Source organism: Cygnus olor, chromosome 3 (genome assembly GCF_009769625.2).
Source record: "Cygnus olor isolate bCygOlo1 chromosome 3, bCygOlo1.pri.v2, whole genome shotgun sequence".
Classification (NCBI taxonomy): Eukaryota; Metazoa; Chordata; class Aves; order Anseriformes; family Anatidae; genus Cygnus; species Cygnus olor.
In genome coordinates, this window is record NC_049171.1 from 47,950,513 (window position 1) to 47,970,799 (window position 20,287).

A 20,287-nucleotide genomic window follows, 5' to 3' on the forward strand; every position below is an offset into this window, starting at 1 on the left:
TGATTTGAAATTCCCCGCTGCCCTGCATTCTTGTCCCAGGTTCTTCTTGCTGAGCGTTGCAGATACTGGGATTTGATACGTTTTCCTGAAAGAAAGGCAAGAGTCTGGTAAAGTGATTTTTAAAGAATTTGGACTTAGGAAACAAAGGTCTGTGAAAAAGTGAGAGGAATCTTATCTTGAATGGAAAATTTGAATTACTGGTTTCGGATTATTCCAGTTTGTGTTTAGGAAGACTGCAATTAAAGCACCACCCTTTGGCTTTCCTTATTTCACACAATCTTAATGGATTTTTTGAAAGTTATTGCTTCCCACTGCTGTGGATTGTAGTGGTAGAAATACATGGACTATTAATTTTCTGTTAATGTTGCAGTCCTCTTTTTCAGTCACTAAGCTTAATACATTGTTGTGAAACATCCTGCAAGTATTTTCACAGCTTCTGCTCAGATCTCATGTAAACACCGTCAAGAAGGAAAGCACACTATCAGGTCTGGACCTTTATTGTCCCTAGCTGTCATCCACATACCCTGCTGCTTAAGCCTTGGTGCCTGGCTCTGTACCTATCCCTAGTTAGCTTCTCTTAAAGCTAAAAGAAAGGAGTTGGTTTTAGAGCAAATTCTCCTCCCACTGGGCTGCGCGCGGCTCTTGCTGGTGATCCTTGGGGAATTAGATATTGGATATTCTCCTTTTTCACCTGCTGAATTGCATTACGAGGAGATGCAGTTGCATCAAAAATTTAGTTGGCCAAACCTACACCTGAGAGGGCAGATGTGACTTAAAAGTGATATATCATTGTGCTTTTCCAGGGAAAGCATGCCGTGACCCCCCAGCGTGCAGGTAATTCTCTTGTAGCAGTGTTCTGGAGTCTTATAAACGGAAGAGGCATCTACATTTATTATTACCGTTACTGTTAAAGGGACTATATTGCGTGTGACTATTTTTTAACGACTTGTGGAGGAGGGAGTAGAAGAGAGAAATAATTGAAGTTCTTCATATTTAGGCAGACTCCCTCCACTTTGCCCTTCCTCCTTTCAAAACGATGAAAATTTCGATTAATATTGATGATGCCTTCTGGATATCAGCTGTCTCTTCCTGGAGGTGCAGGCAGTGGCTGGTAGTAGTTTGTGGACTGTTTTCTGCTGTTTTATTGACTGCCACATCCATGGGCCACAAGTTAAGCGATGCTGAGCAAGGCATCATCCCTCCCCTCTCCTCTCCTCGCTGGGGTCTGTCTGAAAGGAAGCCTTTGGCAGAAGGAGGTGGATGAGCCTTACCATCCTGCATAACATCACGCAGAGAAGTGTGTGATGTGGCTTTTCCGTGTGTACAGTTGCTGCTGGGATGCTGTGGACGATTGCGTGCTCTTACTGATGGTCCATGGGAGGCAGTTAATGTGTGACCATGTGCAGGAGCTGAATGGCAGCTAAGGTTTTTCCCCTCTTAAGTCATGCATGAAAACTCCTGAGAAATCCCTGTGGCAGAGCTCTGCTTCTCCTTAAAACTGTGCCCAAGACAAGCCGGCCTGCTTCAAAAAGAGGTGCTCCGGCACCTGCTGTGCCGGTGAACTCTCTTTCAGCTCTGTAATTTTCTTTTTTCATTAATGACAGTTATTCTCACCAGTAATGAAGGCTGTTATAAAGGTATCACTGGTAGATCTATTTTCTGGAGACAAAATACTTCTTGTCAGTAGGAAATACAGGTTGCTGTTACCTGAACCAGGAGGCTGCCGGCTGTTCTCCTTCGGCTCGCAGGCTCTCCTCTTGTCCCGGTGCATTCAAAGGGGCAAGCTCAGTCTGTAAGGAATTGCTTGGTTACGGTGCAAAAGCAGCCGAATCGGGACGCCTTTGTTAAATCTCGGTACTTCAGATGGCTCGGGATGAGAATGGTAAGAGCTGCCGTGCTGTGCTGGGATAGGCAGAGCGAGGCTGGCACGGGGGGAATGCTGTGCGATGCCTGCCCCCCCAGATTGTGACCCCCCCCCCCCCGAGTCCTGGCCAAATTGGTTAGATTTCCCTCGATATTCGGTGTATTAAAGCATTTATAATATTGACAAATCCCACTAAAGAGTAAATGATGAAATGCATTAAGCACAAATCTGTGTTACAACTTAGCCTTAAATACGGCTTTAAGGGTAGATGGTCTGATTAAAACTAAAAGGTCATTTTTTTTACATTGTACAATTTTATTTGTAGCTGTAAATCATAACACAGTTTGTGGAAGGAAAAAAGTTATTAAACTGGCAATATTTATTCCGTTAAGGTGAATAAAATGCGGCACGTAGTTCTGAGTTATGACAGCTGGGGAAAGGAGCCAAATCACTCTGCTAAAAATTAGTTTGCCAATAATTTTACAGAATGATGACAGTGTAGCTTCGAAAACAAATCCTTTATAGGGAAATGGGATGGCTGCATGACAGACACTCTGAGCCATGAATTCTCCACAGCTCATGGACTAGGAACTGCTTTAACAATTAGTCTTCGGGGACTTTTTTCCCAGCAGTTAGACAATGGCTGCTGCCTGTAACCAAAAGGTCGTGCTGTACAATAGAGTGGACATCGGGACAGAAGAACTCTGGGTTTTGAGTCAAACGATTCCTGCTGACTTGCTGCAGTCGTCTGCCCAGGAGGCTTAACTATTCCCTGCCCCTGTCTGTGAAGCTGGCTGAGAATGATGACTGCACAAGGATGTCGCTAGGACTTCAGTAATAAGTCCAGTTGTGCATCTCAGAAGGCATACACGTCACATTCACAACACACATTTGAGAAGAGCTTGCTCAGGGGGTCTGAATTAAAATTTGGCTGATGAGCATAAAGACCGGGAAGTAGCCTGGCAGGCCTTACCGGCGCTGCATCTCCATTCTTGCTCAAGTCTGGGTTTTGGTGACTGCTATATTCCAGTGAAAGCTCCCATTTTACACACTTGTCATTATTGCGAAACAGCACTGGAGTGGGGCACTTCATTTCCCTTCTCATTTAACAGAGGGCTCTTGTTAGAGACCTGCTTTGGTGCAGTACTGTCCAGGCGTGTTTTGTCACCAGCTTGCTAAGCAGAATACCCGAAGGGCCTACTGCAGTGGACTGTAAGCAACAAGAGCAGAGCAGCAGGACTTACTAAGCCTCTGTTCCTGGTTCCTTATTTAATAAAGACTTGTGCACTCTTACACATGCTGAAAAGCTCTCGAGACTTCCAGAGCTTTTCAGCAATGCACCGTTTTTAAGCTAATAATCTTTTCCAGCCGTCCTAGAAGCTCTGCCAGTCTGCTAAGCCTGGCTGGCACAGGTCACCTGTGGAAGGAGCTGGAAGTCGCAGGCAGGCACATTTCCACTCCCAAACACTGAGAGGTTAGAAATAAGATGAGCCGGTGCCGGTTGTATCTAAGAGTAAGTGTGCAGATGTCTGAGGAAGGTGTTTGCATCTCATGTAAACATTGTTCTTATATTTTTGTTGTAGAAGATGATGTGTCAAATGTACAAATAATGTGTGCCTGGTGCCAGAAAGTTGGAATCAAGCGCTATTCCCTGAGTATGGGAAGTGAAGTGAAATGCTTCTGCAGCGAGAAGTGCTTTGCAGCTTGCCGAAGAGCATATTTCAAGAGAAACAAGGTAAGAGAAATAAGGAAAGATGTAACCTGCATAGACATAGCTTTAATTGGGCCCAGCCTGGGTCTCATTTAGCATCTAACAGAAGCTCTTTTCTTTTGTTTTCTCTGTTTCACCCAGTCCCTCCACTTTCCATCTGTATTGTCTGTTGGACTGTCAGCCCTTTACTAACCTTGTTTCTTTCAGTTTCCTTCAGCTTGATGCTTGGGTTTTGTGAGAGTCAGTGAGTTTAGGTAATAATAAACAAGAACATAAGAGTCCTGATTTGGCCTCAGGGTCTCAGGATGCTTGCTGCACACACACCACTAAGAGGAGGCACCATGCAATAGAGCAGAGGGTGGCTGCGTGTGACTGTGTCAGCTTTACCAGGTAGTGCAAGTTGTGTCACAAATTCCATGACAGTGGGATCGTGGCCAGCAGGTAAATGCTTTTAAGGCCTAAGTCTTGGCCCCATCGTGATAGTGGACATCTTCCCACCGAGCCTAGTGAGCAATAGTTACATTCTTTTAAAGTGTACCGTGGCTAATACATGATCATAGCTGCAAAATTCAGACCTTACATAGTTTTTGGTTTGGGGTAAGTGATGTTAGAACATCTACAGTAGCATGAAAACCCCTCCTACTCAATTTAAATTTAACTTTGTCTAAAATTAGAATGTAATCCTAATATCGAATGCCTACAAAATTGCTGTAATCGCTGAAGTACAGTGCCTGAAAATGCCCTCTAGGCCACTTCAGCAGCTGTTTTTCTGCAGCAGTATGTGCGATATGTCATGTAAAGAAAAATAATGAAGGAGCACTCCAGCATTTTTTTTAGTTGTCGAAAAAGTAGCTGTGTCCTTCTGGTATTTACTAGTGCAAGAGGAGTCTTTGGATAGCCTTTATTGTCTTAGAAATATTTATTCTTCATAAAACCCTTTACATCTTGGTTTTCTGAATGATACTGTTTTCCCTCATGCTACAAAACATTCAAGGCCTTTCAAGTTGCAACAAAATTCAGGTCTCCAAGTCTGGTATTTTAAATATGTGCTGATAACAAATAAACACATAACACATGTAGATCCTAGATTCAAGATGCACTGTTATAGCAAATTACCCTCCTTTGTAAATTTGGGTCACATTCTCCTGCCAAAAAAAAAAAAAAAAAAAGTGCCTGAAGAATTAGGTTGCGAAGATCAGTAGAGTGGAATTTCAGTGGCAGTCTTGGAGAATCAAGCTCATAATGTCTACTGGAGCAGACGGGCAAGTCAGAGTCACGTGGAGTCCTCTGCCAGGAGTGGTGTTTACGTCTTCTGTCTAGAAGTGCAGAGGAGGGAAGTACACGCCCCTAGGATGCTCCTCACTTCAGAATGAGTTCCCATGTAGTGTGTGTATGTGCACGCTTGCACACTTACGTGCATGCTGTTCAATGTCTCTTGCAGTGTGACGGACACTGGGATAACAGGATCCAGATCACAGTCAGATGATGTGCCCGTGACTTTCAGTCACAAATTGGCTTGAGTAAAATAGATCCTAAGAGTGGAGGTGTTGCCAGTGATCCTACTTAGGTGGTCCTGTATATCCAGCAGCAATAAGCACCAGATAACTCGGGAAACCTTGAGAAAGTACATCCAGCTGATGGTGGACGCTCCTTAATGTATATCTTAGATCCTGATATGGAAGGTTTAGATCCCCTGCTAATTAAAAATAAATCAATGTTAACATAATGCATAGGCATACTTCAATGTTTTACTAACCCATGAGTAGTATGATTCAGTAATAGTTTATGGCCATGAATTCAATCAGTCAGGTAACATGAAAAAGTTCCCTTTTACCTAACTTAGAATTTATTACCTATGTGCTTTGTTGGATGTCTCCTTGCCCTTGTATTATGAGAAAGGATGACCCAGATCATCTTATTTCCCCCTTTTTTCTGTACCTCTATTAACTTCTGGAAGCTACACAGTTCTGGATATTTTCCTCATCTTTTCATCCAGAAAACTCTCTGTACCATTTATTATTTAGTATGTAGCTAAATAAAAATAGATGTTCCTAATCTTTTAATATAAAACTATATCCCAGTGAAATGCCCTATCCTTCACTAAAGAGGTCACAAATTAACAAAATGTCATAGAAGACGACTTGATGAAACATGGCAAGATAACATAAAGTCAATAATGTTGGTTGCTTTGTTGTCTCTGCTTCAAAATAAGCCAGTGAGTCAAATTTTCTCCCTCTTTGCACCTGTGGGACTGGTAATTGCACAGAATCCAACCCAGCTGGGGAAACCTGGAGCTGCCCATTGCATGTGTATTTGTGGCATTAAATGATCAGAGGACAGAATATTTAGGAAATGCAGTCATTAAATTAGGACAGGTATGGGAGAATTCAGCAGACCCTCGTGCTTCTTATTTTGCACTTCACCTGTTAGTAATAGAGCAGAGTGTTGAGGAACAGGATCGAAGGAACAAGGCTGCGATAGTTTCATATTTAACCGCTGACCTTTAATCTGTTAGTACTGGTGCAGCAGCGTACCTGTCTTCTCCATGAGTCTAATGCTTATTTATGTATTTGAGAAAGTTACCCTGCTCCACACTTTCTCACTTTTCAAACAGAGGAGTAAAATAGTCACGTTTCACCTGCCTTATGTGTGTTTTAAACAGCGGACCTCTGCAACAATATAGGGTTGTATTACATTAAATATGTACAGCTGCTGCGTTTCAGGGAGCTGATAGGACTTTGTGGTCACTTGGTTTAAGGCTTGAATTTCCTAATGGATCATGCTGAGCAGTCTTCCCTTTCTCACTCAGATGAGAAGTGCTGCAATAAGCACTTGCTTAAAACAATCAGGCTGTTTAAACAGTAAAAATTAAGTTGTTGCTGATGTCTTGAAACGCCACTAAGTAACGCTGCAAATTCCACACCCCTGAATGCCAATCGCTGTGCTCAGAATTAGGATTTTTGTCGCCACCTTAATAACGAAATCCTCTCCCATAGGCAGGGCAAGTGTGCACCCCCAGAGATTCCCAGCTGGGAGGTGTGCATCCGTCCCTCCGTGCCACTCGAGCTCCAGGCACCGTCTGGGTGCGTAGTCAGGGCTGATGGGGAGCTTCGTGGCCCAGGCTGGGAGCTTCTAAGGAGAAAGACTTGCACAATTGGAAGTTGCTTTTCTCGTAAGAAATGCAGATTTTGCCCCGAGTATCCTGCAGTCATGACCATTTAAAATTAGCCGTATTAGCAACCATGCCTCGCAAGAAGGGAAATATATGTATTTTGCGGTTATAATGGCTCTCCCCACAGACTGTAATTTTATCTAAATTACTAGAAATAAATGAAGAAAAAATTGATTTTTCTTACCCCTTTAGGCAGAGAGTGAATTGTTTAGACTATACTGATTTAGAAGAAACTTCCAAGTGCCACATTCCCCCCCCCCAACAAAAATAATCAAAATCTAAATTCTTATTTCTGTTTGGTCTGGTATGCATAGTCAAATATAGATACTGAACTAGTGCATAATGATAACCTGTTGTGCATAATAATACCAATTAAAAGAAAGAGTTGCGGGAGAGGGAGCATTTCATACCAATGTTTGTAATTGAACAGATTTAAGACTGGGAGCTGTTCTGATGCTCTCTTCCTAAGAGATTTAGGTTTATAGGCCAACTAATATAAAGTTAAGCACCAAAGAGGCACATAAGGGCAAAAAGCATTAGACCACCAAGTTTCAGAGTATTAAATTTAAAGGGAACTATTGGATTCATAATTGGATCCAGTGAGTTTGAAGCCTGAAAAGATTAATTTTGAAATTAAGTTTATTGAATCAATGGGTCAGAAAACAAATTTATTATGACCAAATGGCCAAACCTAGCACAAGGACTGAATTCGTAGAGGTTATAGGCTCTGTTCACAGGTACAATAAAGAATAATTTACTTGATTTGACTAAGATCTCGGAGAAGAAGTGGCTGTGGGGTTGTCAGCCAATATTTCATATTTGACCTTGTCCCTGCTTTGCGCTGCCTTACCATCAGGAAAAAAAGGTGATAAACGTTTGTGCTTACAGCACAATCAAGTTTCATTTGTACAAACAGAAAGGCGTAAATCAAAGAGGGAAAGCAAATTGCTATTTAGCAGCACGAAAACGTACATGGTGAGGGGTCTGTTCCCCCTGTATGGGACAGGGATTCGTGGCACCCAGCGTGGGTCGGCAGCGAGCAGGGGAGAAGCTGCCTCCCCTGCCCGCCGAGCAGGCTTGGATGCAGGCTTGGGAAAGGTGTCCTTCCTGCAGACCATCCGCCGAGGCAGCGTCTGGCTTTGCCCGAAGTGGCAAGAGGTGTTCCCATTGCAGGGGTGGAATGAAATCCCGGGCAGGGTGTGCTTTACGCTCTCCTGTCCCATCAGTGTGGCAAGGGTGAAGGTGAGCAACCAAATGGGGCTGTAGGGAGTCACAGGCGTTTCTTTAGTCTTCTGTTCCTTATGTTTTCAATTTATATTTCAAGACAATAAACTGCACACAGCATCGTAAAGCCTTAGTACTCTTGCCTGAATAAGTTTTTGGTTAATTAATATGTAACAACATGTGATTAGTATGGATATGAATATACAAACACATACTGAAAACTGGGAGTAAACAGAAGCTATCATTCCCCGAAATTAATACTGAGGATTGTCAGAGAAAGTTCTCTTGATTTCAAGCTTAATTATGCAGGCTAACAGCGAATAAGAAATATTTAACAATCTCCCTGCTATGTCAGTGAGTAATGGCAAAAAATGTTACTCTCGTCTCTTTCTTAGGCACCTGCAAAATTTAATTTGTAAAATGATGATCATTCACGAAAATTTTGAAAATCGCTTAAAGCAACTTGATTCGAATAATGCCCCTGACAAAAAAAAAAGAAAAACTTAGCTGTTACATCTTCCTTTAGACTCCTTTTCCATAATAAGCTTTGAAACACATGGGGCTCTGAATAGAAAACCCATTTCTCCTGGAGATTTAACTTGCATTAATTAGGTGTTCAGAAAGGTCAGTGCAGAGCAGGTGTCCTACCTGGTTTGCATGCAAGTGTCTTTTGGTTTTACAGAGCAGCAGAGGAAGGAAATGTAATGAAGAGTTGACAAACTTGCTCGTTCTGATGTGGGTTTACGTAGGATGTATGCGCGTGGCTTTACGTGTGCTCGTGTCTGGATGTGCACGCATGCAGGTGCGAATATGCATATCTGCCACAGAAGCCAATTAATAAGGTTTCTTGCTCAGGCTTGAAGGTGGAAGGGGAAAAGGATGACAAGCATCACCATAGCTGTGATTGCTATGTTAAGATACAAATGAGTGCTGATGAGTGAATTTAGATGAGACGCTGAGTCTGCAGAGGAAATAGTTTAAGCGTGGGGCACAGTTGCAAACTTCTTTGAGGAACTATCTGGGAAAGGGGGGGAAGGAAAACATCCTCCCTCAGAGGATGTTGTTAAAGTATGCGAAGGGTAGAAGGCCACAGATGGCGACCCAAAAATCTGGAGCAGACACTGAGATAAACAGCAAATCCCGAGCCATGAAAGAGATGGGTGGCGTTAGTCAGAAGGAAAAGTGTGCAGCATTCTCCAGCTGTTATCAGCTGGCCTTTTTGCTTACTGGATACTGAAACCAGAAGGCTCGTAAAATTCCTTCCCTAAACCAGAGGAAGGTTTTTCTGTGGTTCGAAGAGGCGAGGAAGTTCCAAATTAACCTGCAGAGAACATCAGTCAGCGTATCTCACTGCTCACCCACACCAAAGCAAAATGTATTAACACTGCTAACGATGAAATGCATCAGCACCTGACTGATGCCACCAATGCCTTAATGAAGGGATCTGGCAAACCAGCATGCTTGTCAGTTTGCAAACTCGATGGACATTTTACTGTCCATCTGCTGCCATTTAATACTGTAAATTTGAATCAAATTCCCATTGTCTGAATTGCTAGCAGGTATCCAATACAATTAAAAGGCGTGTTCACTTTTAATTTTAACCACCATGTCACATTACATCAGTCGTGTCGCATGCTGGCTACTTGGGCTGTATCGAGATGAATGTGCTAATTAGGACCCGAGAACCTGCTGCCTCTTGGACAGCAGGCGTTTGATTCGAATGAATCGACCAGCGTACGCGAGGTGTCCTCGCATCAGTTCTGGACAGCTCCAGTGATTGCATCTCTCCTTGGTGCCAGAAGCAGGCTCTGTTTACGTGCAGATGTTACAATAAAATACCACTAATTGCATTAGGACTTGACTAGAAATGCTTTTAAGGTTTTCGTACACCGGGTGTACGCAGTTTAGACTAATGGCGTGGGTTTAAATAGGGAGATGTTGTGGCACATTGATACTGGAGATGTGAAAGGAGTTTCTCTCTACCAGATATGTCCTCAGAGTGACTGAGGAAGAAAGATTGCTGGTAGCTATTTTTCTGGAGATTACTAAAGTGTTTTACTGAAGTCTTAAATCACTTAGATGAATTTTTGGAAGGGAAAGAGAGATGCTAGGGGAAAAACAGACATTTTGCTTTGTTAAAAAGTTTGGCAAGGTAGGCTTCATGATTTGTGTCCAGAACATTTTTATATCACCAGGGGGTTTTTGATTAAAGCGTTCAGATGCATAACAATGATGCATTCAGAAAATGAGCGGATACAATACACTTGGGTTCTTACTTTACCTCTGAATCCCTTTGGCTCCGATGTACGTGAGCTAGACAGTCATGCAATAAAATACCACTCTCCCCTGCACTCCAGTCCACATTGCGTTAGATTAGCCCAAGCTGCCTTGACCCCATATAAATTTCTGCACCTTCCAGCTTTGTTTCCACACGATCCATACAGAATGAGCATCGAAAACGGTGCTTATTCTGATGAAAACTTAGGGTAGATCTCCAAAGTGAATCTAATTTGCACAGATTATATTTGATGCCACTTTTCCCTTTTGCTGATGAACACATCAATCATTAATACTAATAAGAGCTGGGCAAATAATGAAATGCATGTTAAATAATGTGTTTGTTCAAAAATATCATGACATTTGAATAAATTATTGGCTTAATGCATCTGTTCACTTCCCAGTCAGCTCATTAACTTAGGGAAATATTGAAAAAGTAGCTTGAGTATTTTTTCACTCTCTATATATTTTTATTTAAAAAGCAAAATTAAGCAAATATGGTTTTCCAAAAATATGTTTGGATTAGGAATGCTGTTGTGAATGACACCCCGTTGATCACACTCCCGAAAAGATGCTTGGAGTATTACAATTAACCACATAGTTTAACTAGATGCAATTCTGTTATTTCTGGTCCTTTCTTAGGAGCACCTGTCGCTGTTGCAATTCTCTCCAGCATTAGTTAGTGGCTGAGTAATTTGTGCAGGTGAGGTGGCAGTCCAGGGGAATGGTGACGTGTTGTAAGCTGCTGGTCTGTATTTAGTTACTCTCTCGCTCTTCTGAAGCGGTGACTTCCCTCTCCATCACGCACAGAAATCTTGGGTCAAATTCAAGGATGAAACTGTGGCAGACCAAAGGAATAAATCACACTGCATGTCTTTTGTCCCCTTCTAGGTAGGAAAGTTTCATCCCTTTAGCTTTGTTTGCAAACACTTACTGGTTTATGGGAAGATGGAAGAAGCCCGTACACGTTAACCTTGAATTTGGCCTCATGAATCTCCACGAGGCTAGGAGAGGCCAAATGGATATGATTTAGAAGCTGCCGGAAGAACAGGAAAATCTACTACCGGGAATTGTTAGTTAAAGTCAGCTTCTTGCCGTATATCAAGTAGTGCTTGATGTGCAAGTGTTAAACTTGCTGGAGGAGCTTGGTGGTTTTTGTAGGGCAGAAGTCTGAAAATGTCAAATATCTTTCCTGTAGAAAATCATTTCTGCAATAGTAAAAGACTGTTTGCTGGCCAGCTAAGTGCAATTACAGGCTGCTCTCTGTCAAAAACCCAAGCATTTATAACTCACCCATTTGAATTTAAATTGGGCTGAAAGTAAACATATGTTGCAAGTTGCCAGCCTGGATGCAATTTTGTAGCTCGAGTAAATGTACTCATCTGTTTAATAATTTTTCGAAGCAGTCATAAAGTATCTGCTGGTTTTGGGGGTGGGAGGGTTTTGTGCCTGTATGCGGCTTCAGATGGTTTTGGTTTATTTCATCTCTTGCCTAAGGAGCCGGCGGCCAGGCTCTGCCTTCGTTGCACATAGGGGTGCTTGGGTCGGCGGTGCTGGTGGAGCTGCTTTGGAGGTTTTGGAGTGTCCTGGGCAGGTGGGGACGTGGGGACGTGGCTCCATCTCCACCCGTTGGCTTGGAAAGCAGAGCAGAGAGGCCCTCTGGCTCTTAGCTGGGCTTTGCACGAGGAAGGAACTTCGGTGTAGTGTAACAGCCCCGTGCAGCTTCACTTGGGAGAACATGGGACCATTGAGGGGCTCAGCTCCCCCCATTAGCAGTGGCCTAATACAGGACTTTTCCCCGTAGCACACAGATACAGCTGCTGTGTGTCCCATACGCCTGTGGCCCTTCCCTCCCCTGAAATTCAGACTGCCAAGTCAAACGTGAAACCCATAAAGTTATAAATCAAACAACAACGCAGCCTCAATTAACCTTATTATTTTCAATTTAGCCTCCACGCTTTCATTGTTGTGCTGCACAGCACTACCAGACCAGGTGGACGAGAACTCCTGGAACTACGCACCATCAAACATTTGGGTGGGAAGGGACCTTACAGACCATCCAGTCCGTCCCCTCTGCCACGGGCAGGGACATCTCTCACCAGATCAGGTTGCTCAAAGCCCCATCTAGCCTGACTTTGAAAGCTTCCAGTGATAAGTCTGATATAAGTATTAATTAATATAAGTATTAAAAGATTAATTTAGGGATTTAAAAAGAAAAATGGCATTTAGATGTTTATGAGGAGATGGGTTTGAATAGTTTCATGGCCTGGTGGGAATGGTCAGCTTCAACTGGCTGTTGTCAGTTGGTTGATTTTTATGTCTCCATTTGTAGGAGCAATGTACAAGTATCAGTGTTTTGGTAATGCAACTCTTACTGAGTTTTGTCCAATGCATAGGCATTAAAACAACAGGTGAGTACACTCCTAGCTTCAGTACCACCATACGGTAACTTCATCCTGAGGAAAGGAAGGAAGAGGAACTCTGAAGGAGAAGGCCCTGAAATAATGAGGAAAAGGGTTAACCAAGAGAAAGTTTTAAAGAAGGAAAAAGAAGCATTGAATCACTCTGGAGGCTATTTAAGAACACCATATTAGATGCACAGATGGTACATATACCTCTGAGCAAGGAAAAAGTAGAAAGGGGAGAGTAAATCTGGCGTAGTTCTGTGAAGAAGTGCATAAGCTTAAAGGGACACTGTCAACTGAAAAATCACACTTCGACTGGAAAATTTGTTACCTACTACTGTTGCAAACAACACCTATGATTACTGTAGCTGAGAGATGTGACAAAAAAACTCGCTCTGCTTTTTGGTGGGCTTACTTTGGGCTTGGTCCAAATTGCATCGGCGTCAGTGGGTGACTTCCCATTGATTTTCCTGAGCTTTGGATCAGGCCCTGTGCATATTTGACTGCACATTGTGTACAGGCCATTTCAGTATTTTGCATGCGGTCTGCTTTCGCATTGTTTCTGTGGTTTTTCACACAGCAAGAGAGGAAAAAACATTTTTTTCCAAATTGGAAGCGTGTTGGTTAAACTATGGAAACGCCAGTGGGGTCCCAGGCACACTTGCACCAGAAATACCAAGTGTGTGACTTTTTTAAGACAAAGCTCCTCCTTCAAAAAATCTAAAGACACGATCAGATCAGTTATAACAAAAGGTCAGTTATAACAGGGAAATTAAAGGAAAGACATATATACACATCTCTGTAGATGGTGTAGAAAAAATATCTCTATTAAAATAAAACAAACATCCCCTTTTAAGTCCCCAGCTCCCGTAGGCCACCCAGCAGTGACTCCGGCCCCTTCTGAAAGAGCAGAACAGCAGAAAAGTTAAATTAATTTTCTGTGTCCACCTTCCCCACAGAGGATGATGGGGAAATTCCTGTTCCAAGGACACTTCACAGGAAATCAGAGTGTGGCCTTATAACAGAAATTGATGTCTCTTAGGAGGAAGTTACGGAGCAACTTCAGCAACTCGAGTGCAGTAAATCACCAGGACCAGATGGTACTCATCTGAGTGTTCCTAAGGAAATAAAAGTGTGAAGCAGCAGAGATATTGACAAGGATCTGCAATATATCATTAAAACCAGCAACTGTTCCTGAAAATTTGGAAGTCATTTATCTGGTGTTAGAAAGAAAGAAAGAAAGGAAGGAAGGAAGGAAGGAAGGAAGAAAGAAAGAAAGATAAAAAAGAAAGAGATAAGAAGGTTGCTTTCTTCCTGAGCATTGGAAATGACGTCAAGAGTTCCTAAATAATTTTAATTTTAGTGGTGGAAAGGCAGAATAAGGTAACTTTCAGCTAGACATGACCTGGCAGGTTGTAACCCTGTAAAGAACATTGTCTGTTGTAAGTAGACAAAGATATTTAGGTGAACATAGCATATTTGGCCTCCGGATCACGTTTGCTGGATAAGGTTGTTTATTTCTGATGCATTATTTGATGTCTGTGGGTATCTTGATGCGAGCAATGAATGCGTTTTGGCACAGCAGCATACCTCGGTCCACATTTCCATACGAGGTTGGACATTTCAACACGAGGCTGATTGCATTCCGCAGGACCTGAGAGTAGTGCCAACGCAAAAATTACTTTCTACTGCTGAGGAACGCTTTTATATGTGTGACAAAAGTTTTTAATTCACTTTGCTACAGAAAAATTAATCGTTTCTAGAAAAAAAAAAGTTGGATTTTTTAACAAAATGCAGATACTTCAACACGAAAAAAACACTTAACCAAATGCCCGCTGCCTGCAGTTAAACCATATGGGCAAGAAATAACATGGGCGTACAGAGGTTTTGCCAAACAAACACAGCTAGTATGTACACACATGCACGCTAATTAGCCGAGGGAGGGAAATTAGAAGTTCTAATGGATTTGGAATTTAGTAAAGCACTTGAAATAGCATCTCATGAAATCTTACCCTCAGATTAATTCAAATTGCTTTGGATGTGAATGCTGTCAAGCGGCCTGTAAACAGGCTCAAGGAATACAGCAAAGGGTGGTGATAAAGAGCAGCGTATCAGGTTGTGTGGATAGAGAGGTACCGCGGGGACGTGCGTTAGGTTGGTCTTGTTTCATGTTTCATTAATGATCTCCAGGACAGAACGAGCAGCGTGCTCGCTAGCTCTGCAGACGGTACTGAGCTAGGAGGAGTTGCAGATACCAAAATAATTCTCTGGAGGAATTAGAAATAATGAAAAAAAGCAACTAAATTGCTTTTGCTTTGACAAAAGCAAGTTAATATACCTAGGGAAAAGCCCTGAAAGAAATACTTGGTGGAATGAGTAAAGCTGGACAACAGGCTGAAGCTGAGGCTAATTAAAGGTAATAAATTGGACCGTGCAGATGTAGTGGTAGTTAAGTGGCCATGGCCAGGTCAGCAGTGTTAGGGCTGTAGAGGCTAGCCACGTGGCTGGGACACGTGGATGGAGCAAGGAGCAGCGAGACTTGGAGGCAGCGTGGACGGGCAGGGCTAAGGAATGTGCGGTCCAAGGTGATTTAGGGAACGGGAGGGTGCTAAGCCTGCAGAGAAGGAGGAGAAGGCTGGGAAGAACTTCATCCATTGCAATTTCAGTGTATAATAATTTGATGTGTGAGTACGTGCAACTGTGGCCCGAAATCAGTGGCTTTGCTGGGGATGGGATGGCGTGAGCAAACCCCAGCAAGCACCATGACTGGTGCCGGCGGAGAGAAGGGATGCTTTGTCTTTGGTGTGCTTTTTGTCTCCTGCTTCTGCAAAAACTAAAGGGTGACACTCACGTTCAGTAGGCAGTATTAATTCCTAAAATGATAGTACCAGTTTTTAGACTTAACTAGGGCTTACGTTAAATAGTTGCATAGTTTTAATAAAACCGATGATTATTAGCAAAATACATAGCTAGGCCAGGAAAGACAGGAACAAAAAACAAACCTCATCCACCAGAGATATTGCCTGCCAGGCCAAGCCTCAGATGCATCCTATAACTGCAAAAATTATAGGATATTTTTCGCTCCTTCCTTCAGCTGTTGGTTGCTGTCAGGCGCAATTTGCTAGGCTGGGTGGATGAATGGTCTGAGCAGTATGCTGAGACCTCATCCTCCGAGCAGAGTGCTTGCGCTGGTGGCGTAGTGAGCTCGAGGGACTTGGTGCCATAGTCCAAATCTGCATTGACATGTCCCATTTGGTTGGCCAAACTCGTAGCTGGTGTGAGCAGGCATCGCTCTATTAATATCGCTGGAGCTACATATATCAGTTGCGATTTTGGCCCAGGAACTGTAATAGCTCCATGTACCTTTTACTTGATCTGGAGAATCTGTGGATTTGCTGTAGTGTCACTGGAAATTTTTTTATTATTCTTGTTAACATGAAAATATTTGGTCTCACTTGCACTCATCCTCAAATCTCTCATTAAAATTGGTAATGCAGTTATCTGTGTCACCGCACTGTTCTTTTGAGATATTCTGAAAATTCCCGTATTTCTTTATATTTACTATTGATGCAAATATAGAAAGTACAGGAGACTTTTTATAAACAGATCAAAGCAGCATGTGAGGTTGTGTTCAGTCTTTCACAGTAAGGGCTATTTTTAGAGGGGTCGTGTAGAACTGACTTTAATTCACTGTATCTGTACATTTCAGTGTAAAATGTAATGTGCAGATACCTTTGTTATGTTAAGCTTTTCCAAAGAACACAACTAGAGATATTAGAACACGTTGCACAGTTTGTAAGGTGCTTCCTAAAACTGATTTCCTAAAGGCAGCTAATTACAATGGTGGATCGAATGGGGTTATTTTGAGCTTTTTATTTCTTCAGCCTTGAGCTTAGGTTTGAATATCTCAGTACAAATTGCAGAACAGAATATGCAGTGAGGCAGTGATCACCAGAGTCAAAACAAAGGAGGTACTTTGGGTGTGCTGATGTCAGGGGCAATGATTCCACTGATGCCAGCGGGGTGATAATTGAATCCAAAGATACAAGGCACTGGTGATGTTTTAACAGGAAAAATGAGGAATTAGGTATTTCTCTGTGTGCATCATGGTCTACAACTAGCACTATTTGCTGATAAAACTGGGTAAGATACTTTAAATTTAACCTAATTTATATTAAATAAAATAAAGCCCAGGTGTGCCACACTTACTCAGGCTGGATAGCTCTTCATTCTCCAGTAGCCCAAGGCAGTGAGGTAATGTGCATTTTTCCTCCTTCACCATTCTGCCTTATCCTTCCCCTTGCTATATTAAATTGAACCTTCTTAGCCTTTAGAATGCAGCTGCCAAACTTTTAACCTCCCTCTGGCTGTGTCTTGCTGTATTTCCTAACCTATTTCTGCATTTTCACCGGCGAGGTTAGGATAAGGTATGCATTCGCTCTTCTATGTTGTGTTCCGTATTTGCTGCATGTCTTGTATTGTCTTATGGATGCTTTTTATTTTTATTTTTTTTTGTCGAAAGGTGCCATTTAGATTCTCTCTCTCTTTTTTTTTTATGTCTGTATGCTTAACAGGGCTTAAGTTACCACCCCATTAAACAGTCATTTCTTCTGTGTGATTGTGATTGCTGGAATGTAGGCTGCTATTATTAATCATCTTGCCATGTGCACTGTTACATTAATCATGCGAGGAGATGAGAGTGTGTAAGTTTGGGTCCAGCAGGATGACAACTTCTTATTCGTGGTGGCACGAAATTCAACTCAAGGACTAAGGGAATGACTTTTTACGAGCCATTTCCATGTTTGCCAATTTCGAGCCCCGCTCTGTGCCACCCTGCAAGGCTCTGTGCTGTTTGTGACCCGTGTGGACGTAGGGATTTCATGAATAAAACATGGGGTGCGGGAGCAGTCAGAACAAGCAGATTTGCGTGTCGTTTTTGCTGGGGTTCAGCAATGGATTTACCCTCGAACACAGCCACAGAGAGGATGGTTCTGCTTCCCGGGGCCTCACGCTGTGCACGCAGGAGTGGCTGCAGTCGTGCACGCAGGGCTCTGGAGCTGCTCCCCCTTTGTTCCCACATCGCATGTGCTCTGCTGTGTCCGTGTGCCTTCACGTAGCCCTACAGGAAATCTGCTTTCACGCACAAGGGGAAGAACGTCTAGCGCGTTTTCTGCACATAAGCGTATTCTCTGGGGAAGCGTGCTTGCGGAGGAGCGAGGAGGACAGTACAGCTGTAAGCAGTCTGCTCGGAGATAATCAGAGCCCCAGCAGGAGCACCCTCCGAGCACAGCTGCACAATTCCCTTTGCTCTCTAGAAGGCACTGCACCCTACGTGCAGTTTCCAAGCTACATTTAACACAATTGCCCATCAGCACTTAGGAAGCAGTTACCACAGAAACCCAGCAGAGACCAATTAGTCACATGATTAAATTAATTAAAATAACCCAGGGTATCTGCCATCTTGCTTCTTTCTGCTACACATAGCGCATGACCCAGACAGAGCTGTAATTGGGTGGCATCATTGTGCCTTTTAATCCTAGAATCGTCTTCGTACTGTAGTAGAGGTGGTCTTTGATTTCTCCTTTTCCATCGCCCTGCGTAAATCCCTTCCCAGAGATCCGCGTCGCTCCCTCGCCGCGAAGATGCATTATTCCTTTTCTGTGGATCTGTGCTGTTGCACAAAAACATTCTCCAACCCCCTCAATAAGCCAAGTAGTATCAAATTTACAAAACATCAGATTTAACAACAGCGAGATTTGTTATGTTTGGGATAAGAGGATTTGGAAACATTTTCAATTGCGCAGTTAAGACTTTTGGAGGTCTTTAATGACAGCTCTAACAATACTTGCCAGAGAGAGCTCTGTAGTATGTATTAGCACTTGACCTGAGAATTGTAAAGCACTAAGAAAAGGCGGTTATGTTGTGTCTTCATTTCCCAAGTAATTCTGTTATTACAGTGGGGTGCGTTTAAGTGGAACAAGCTGTCGGTGTTGTAACGCTGCTTCCTGGGAAAGACAGGCAGCCCGGTTGTTTCCTCGGTCGTTTCTAAAACCTAGAAGCACACAGCCTTATTCTAACGGAGTAAATCACTCCTTTGTCCTTGGTCCTTTGGCTGGCCTGAAAATGGCATCCCCCAGACATCCGTGTCATCTAGGGTTTCCTTCTATTATACCAGTGTCATACTTCTGCATGCACGCAAATCATCTTTACCTGAAGCCTCATAAAACATGGGACATTGCAATTTCCATCTCGTCAGAGATTTCCTGGTGACTGCTCTGAAGTTACCTTGATCCACGGCACCGATGGGAAGAAAAAAAAAAAAAGAGTACTATTTCTGGCCACAGAGTAGAGAGCAGCTTGCCTCTCCAAAGCAGATTCCGTACAAACAGACTTGACAAAATAGCATGCATAAATTACATGCCTCTGATGCATTAATTCGTGCCTAACAGAGCAAGTGGCAACAACGCCACATTTACAATGGACGAGTATAAGATGGAAGAAATAAAGTCCGTGGGTCTTGTGTATAAATAATCAACAGTTATAAAAATTGTGAATATTTGGGAAAAAAGCTAGCAGGCTTTGTGTGTGCTATATCGCTAAAGAACCATACGCAAACACATTTGCTAGGCGTAGCTGGCTCTGAGTAGCCCTTCGGGAAGGACGTGCGTGTCTGGCAGTGCTGAGGCACGGATGCACCAACCTGTGATAAGGTCTCATCGTGAAACGAGGCCACCAGGGTGATGGCAGTGCCATAAGAGAGTCTCCACCGAGTCACAGCACGTTTCCTGAGGGGCAGCAAGCCTCGTGCCAGGTATAATGTGGTTCCATGATTTATGGAAATTATCCCTGCTGACCAACAAACATCACCTGCATCCAGGACACACACAAATTACCAGGTGTAAATGAAAGTAGTGCTCCGAGCGTTTCCATTTTCCTCGTGCTTTATTTGTATATTGTCATATGCTCCTGCAGTGTGTGCAATACCTGCTGAAAATAGCCCCTCGTGTAATGTTTGATAACCCTATTTTTGCAGTAAGTGACAATAAGGGCACTGAAAAAGAAATTCTCCATGGGATCACCCAGTTTTACAAAGGAGCGGTCCTATGGCAATTGGCTGAATTATGCTTTTATAAAACTGAAGTAAACTATTGGGAAATCTGGTTTGAAGATTTTAGATGCAGCGGCCACATGCTGTTGTTTCCAGAATTAAAAAATGTCCCATAAATACACTCATAAAAAGGACCACAGGAAGGATGCTTTCTTTTTCATATTTGAAGTACTTCATCAACAAACCTGCCTACTAAGTCCTGAAAGCTTTTCTTCCTTTATAACTCAGAAGAAAAGAGGTTTTTTTCAGACTAGAGAAATGAAAAGGTTTGACTGCTGCTTCTTGTCAGGCTGCATAAAATAAATGTGTCTGAGAGCAAAGGACAGGCCCTTCAGTAAGAGCCAAAGTGATGGCAAAATTTTAGATGGCTGTTTGGAAGTTTTCACTGTAAATAGGAGGGGAAGGGGGTTGCTTTGGTGTGTCCTTGGTATGGGTTTCTGGCTAAGGGTGTCTAGTTTTTTCCAGGGAACAGACGGGCCCCCTTAGCCGAGTTGTATGAAGAATGGTGACGGAAATAAAGGGTCCC

At 42.9% G+C, this 20,287-nt stretch overlaps 1 protein-coding gene across 3 annotated transcripts in view; it reads left to right on the top strand.

Annotated features, from left to right (window-relative positions):
* The window catches only part of LOC121067197 (sine oculis binding protein homolog), a 113,812-nt gene that overhangs the window by 18,994 nt on the left and 74,531 nt on the right, over positions 1-20,287 (top strand). For all 3 annotated transcript variants that reach the window (XR_005818150.1, XM_040551379.1, XM_040551380.1), the window contains exon 4: positions 3,448-3,599. Coding sequence is in view for 2 of the 3 variants with exons in the window: in XM_040551379.1 (XP_040407313.1) it covers positions 3,448-3,599 (152 nt within the window). In the remaining variant the exon portion in view is untranslated. The remainder of the gene's footprint in view (positions 1-3,447; positions 3,600-20,287) is intronic.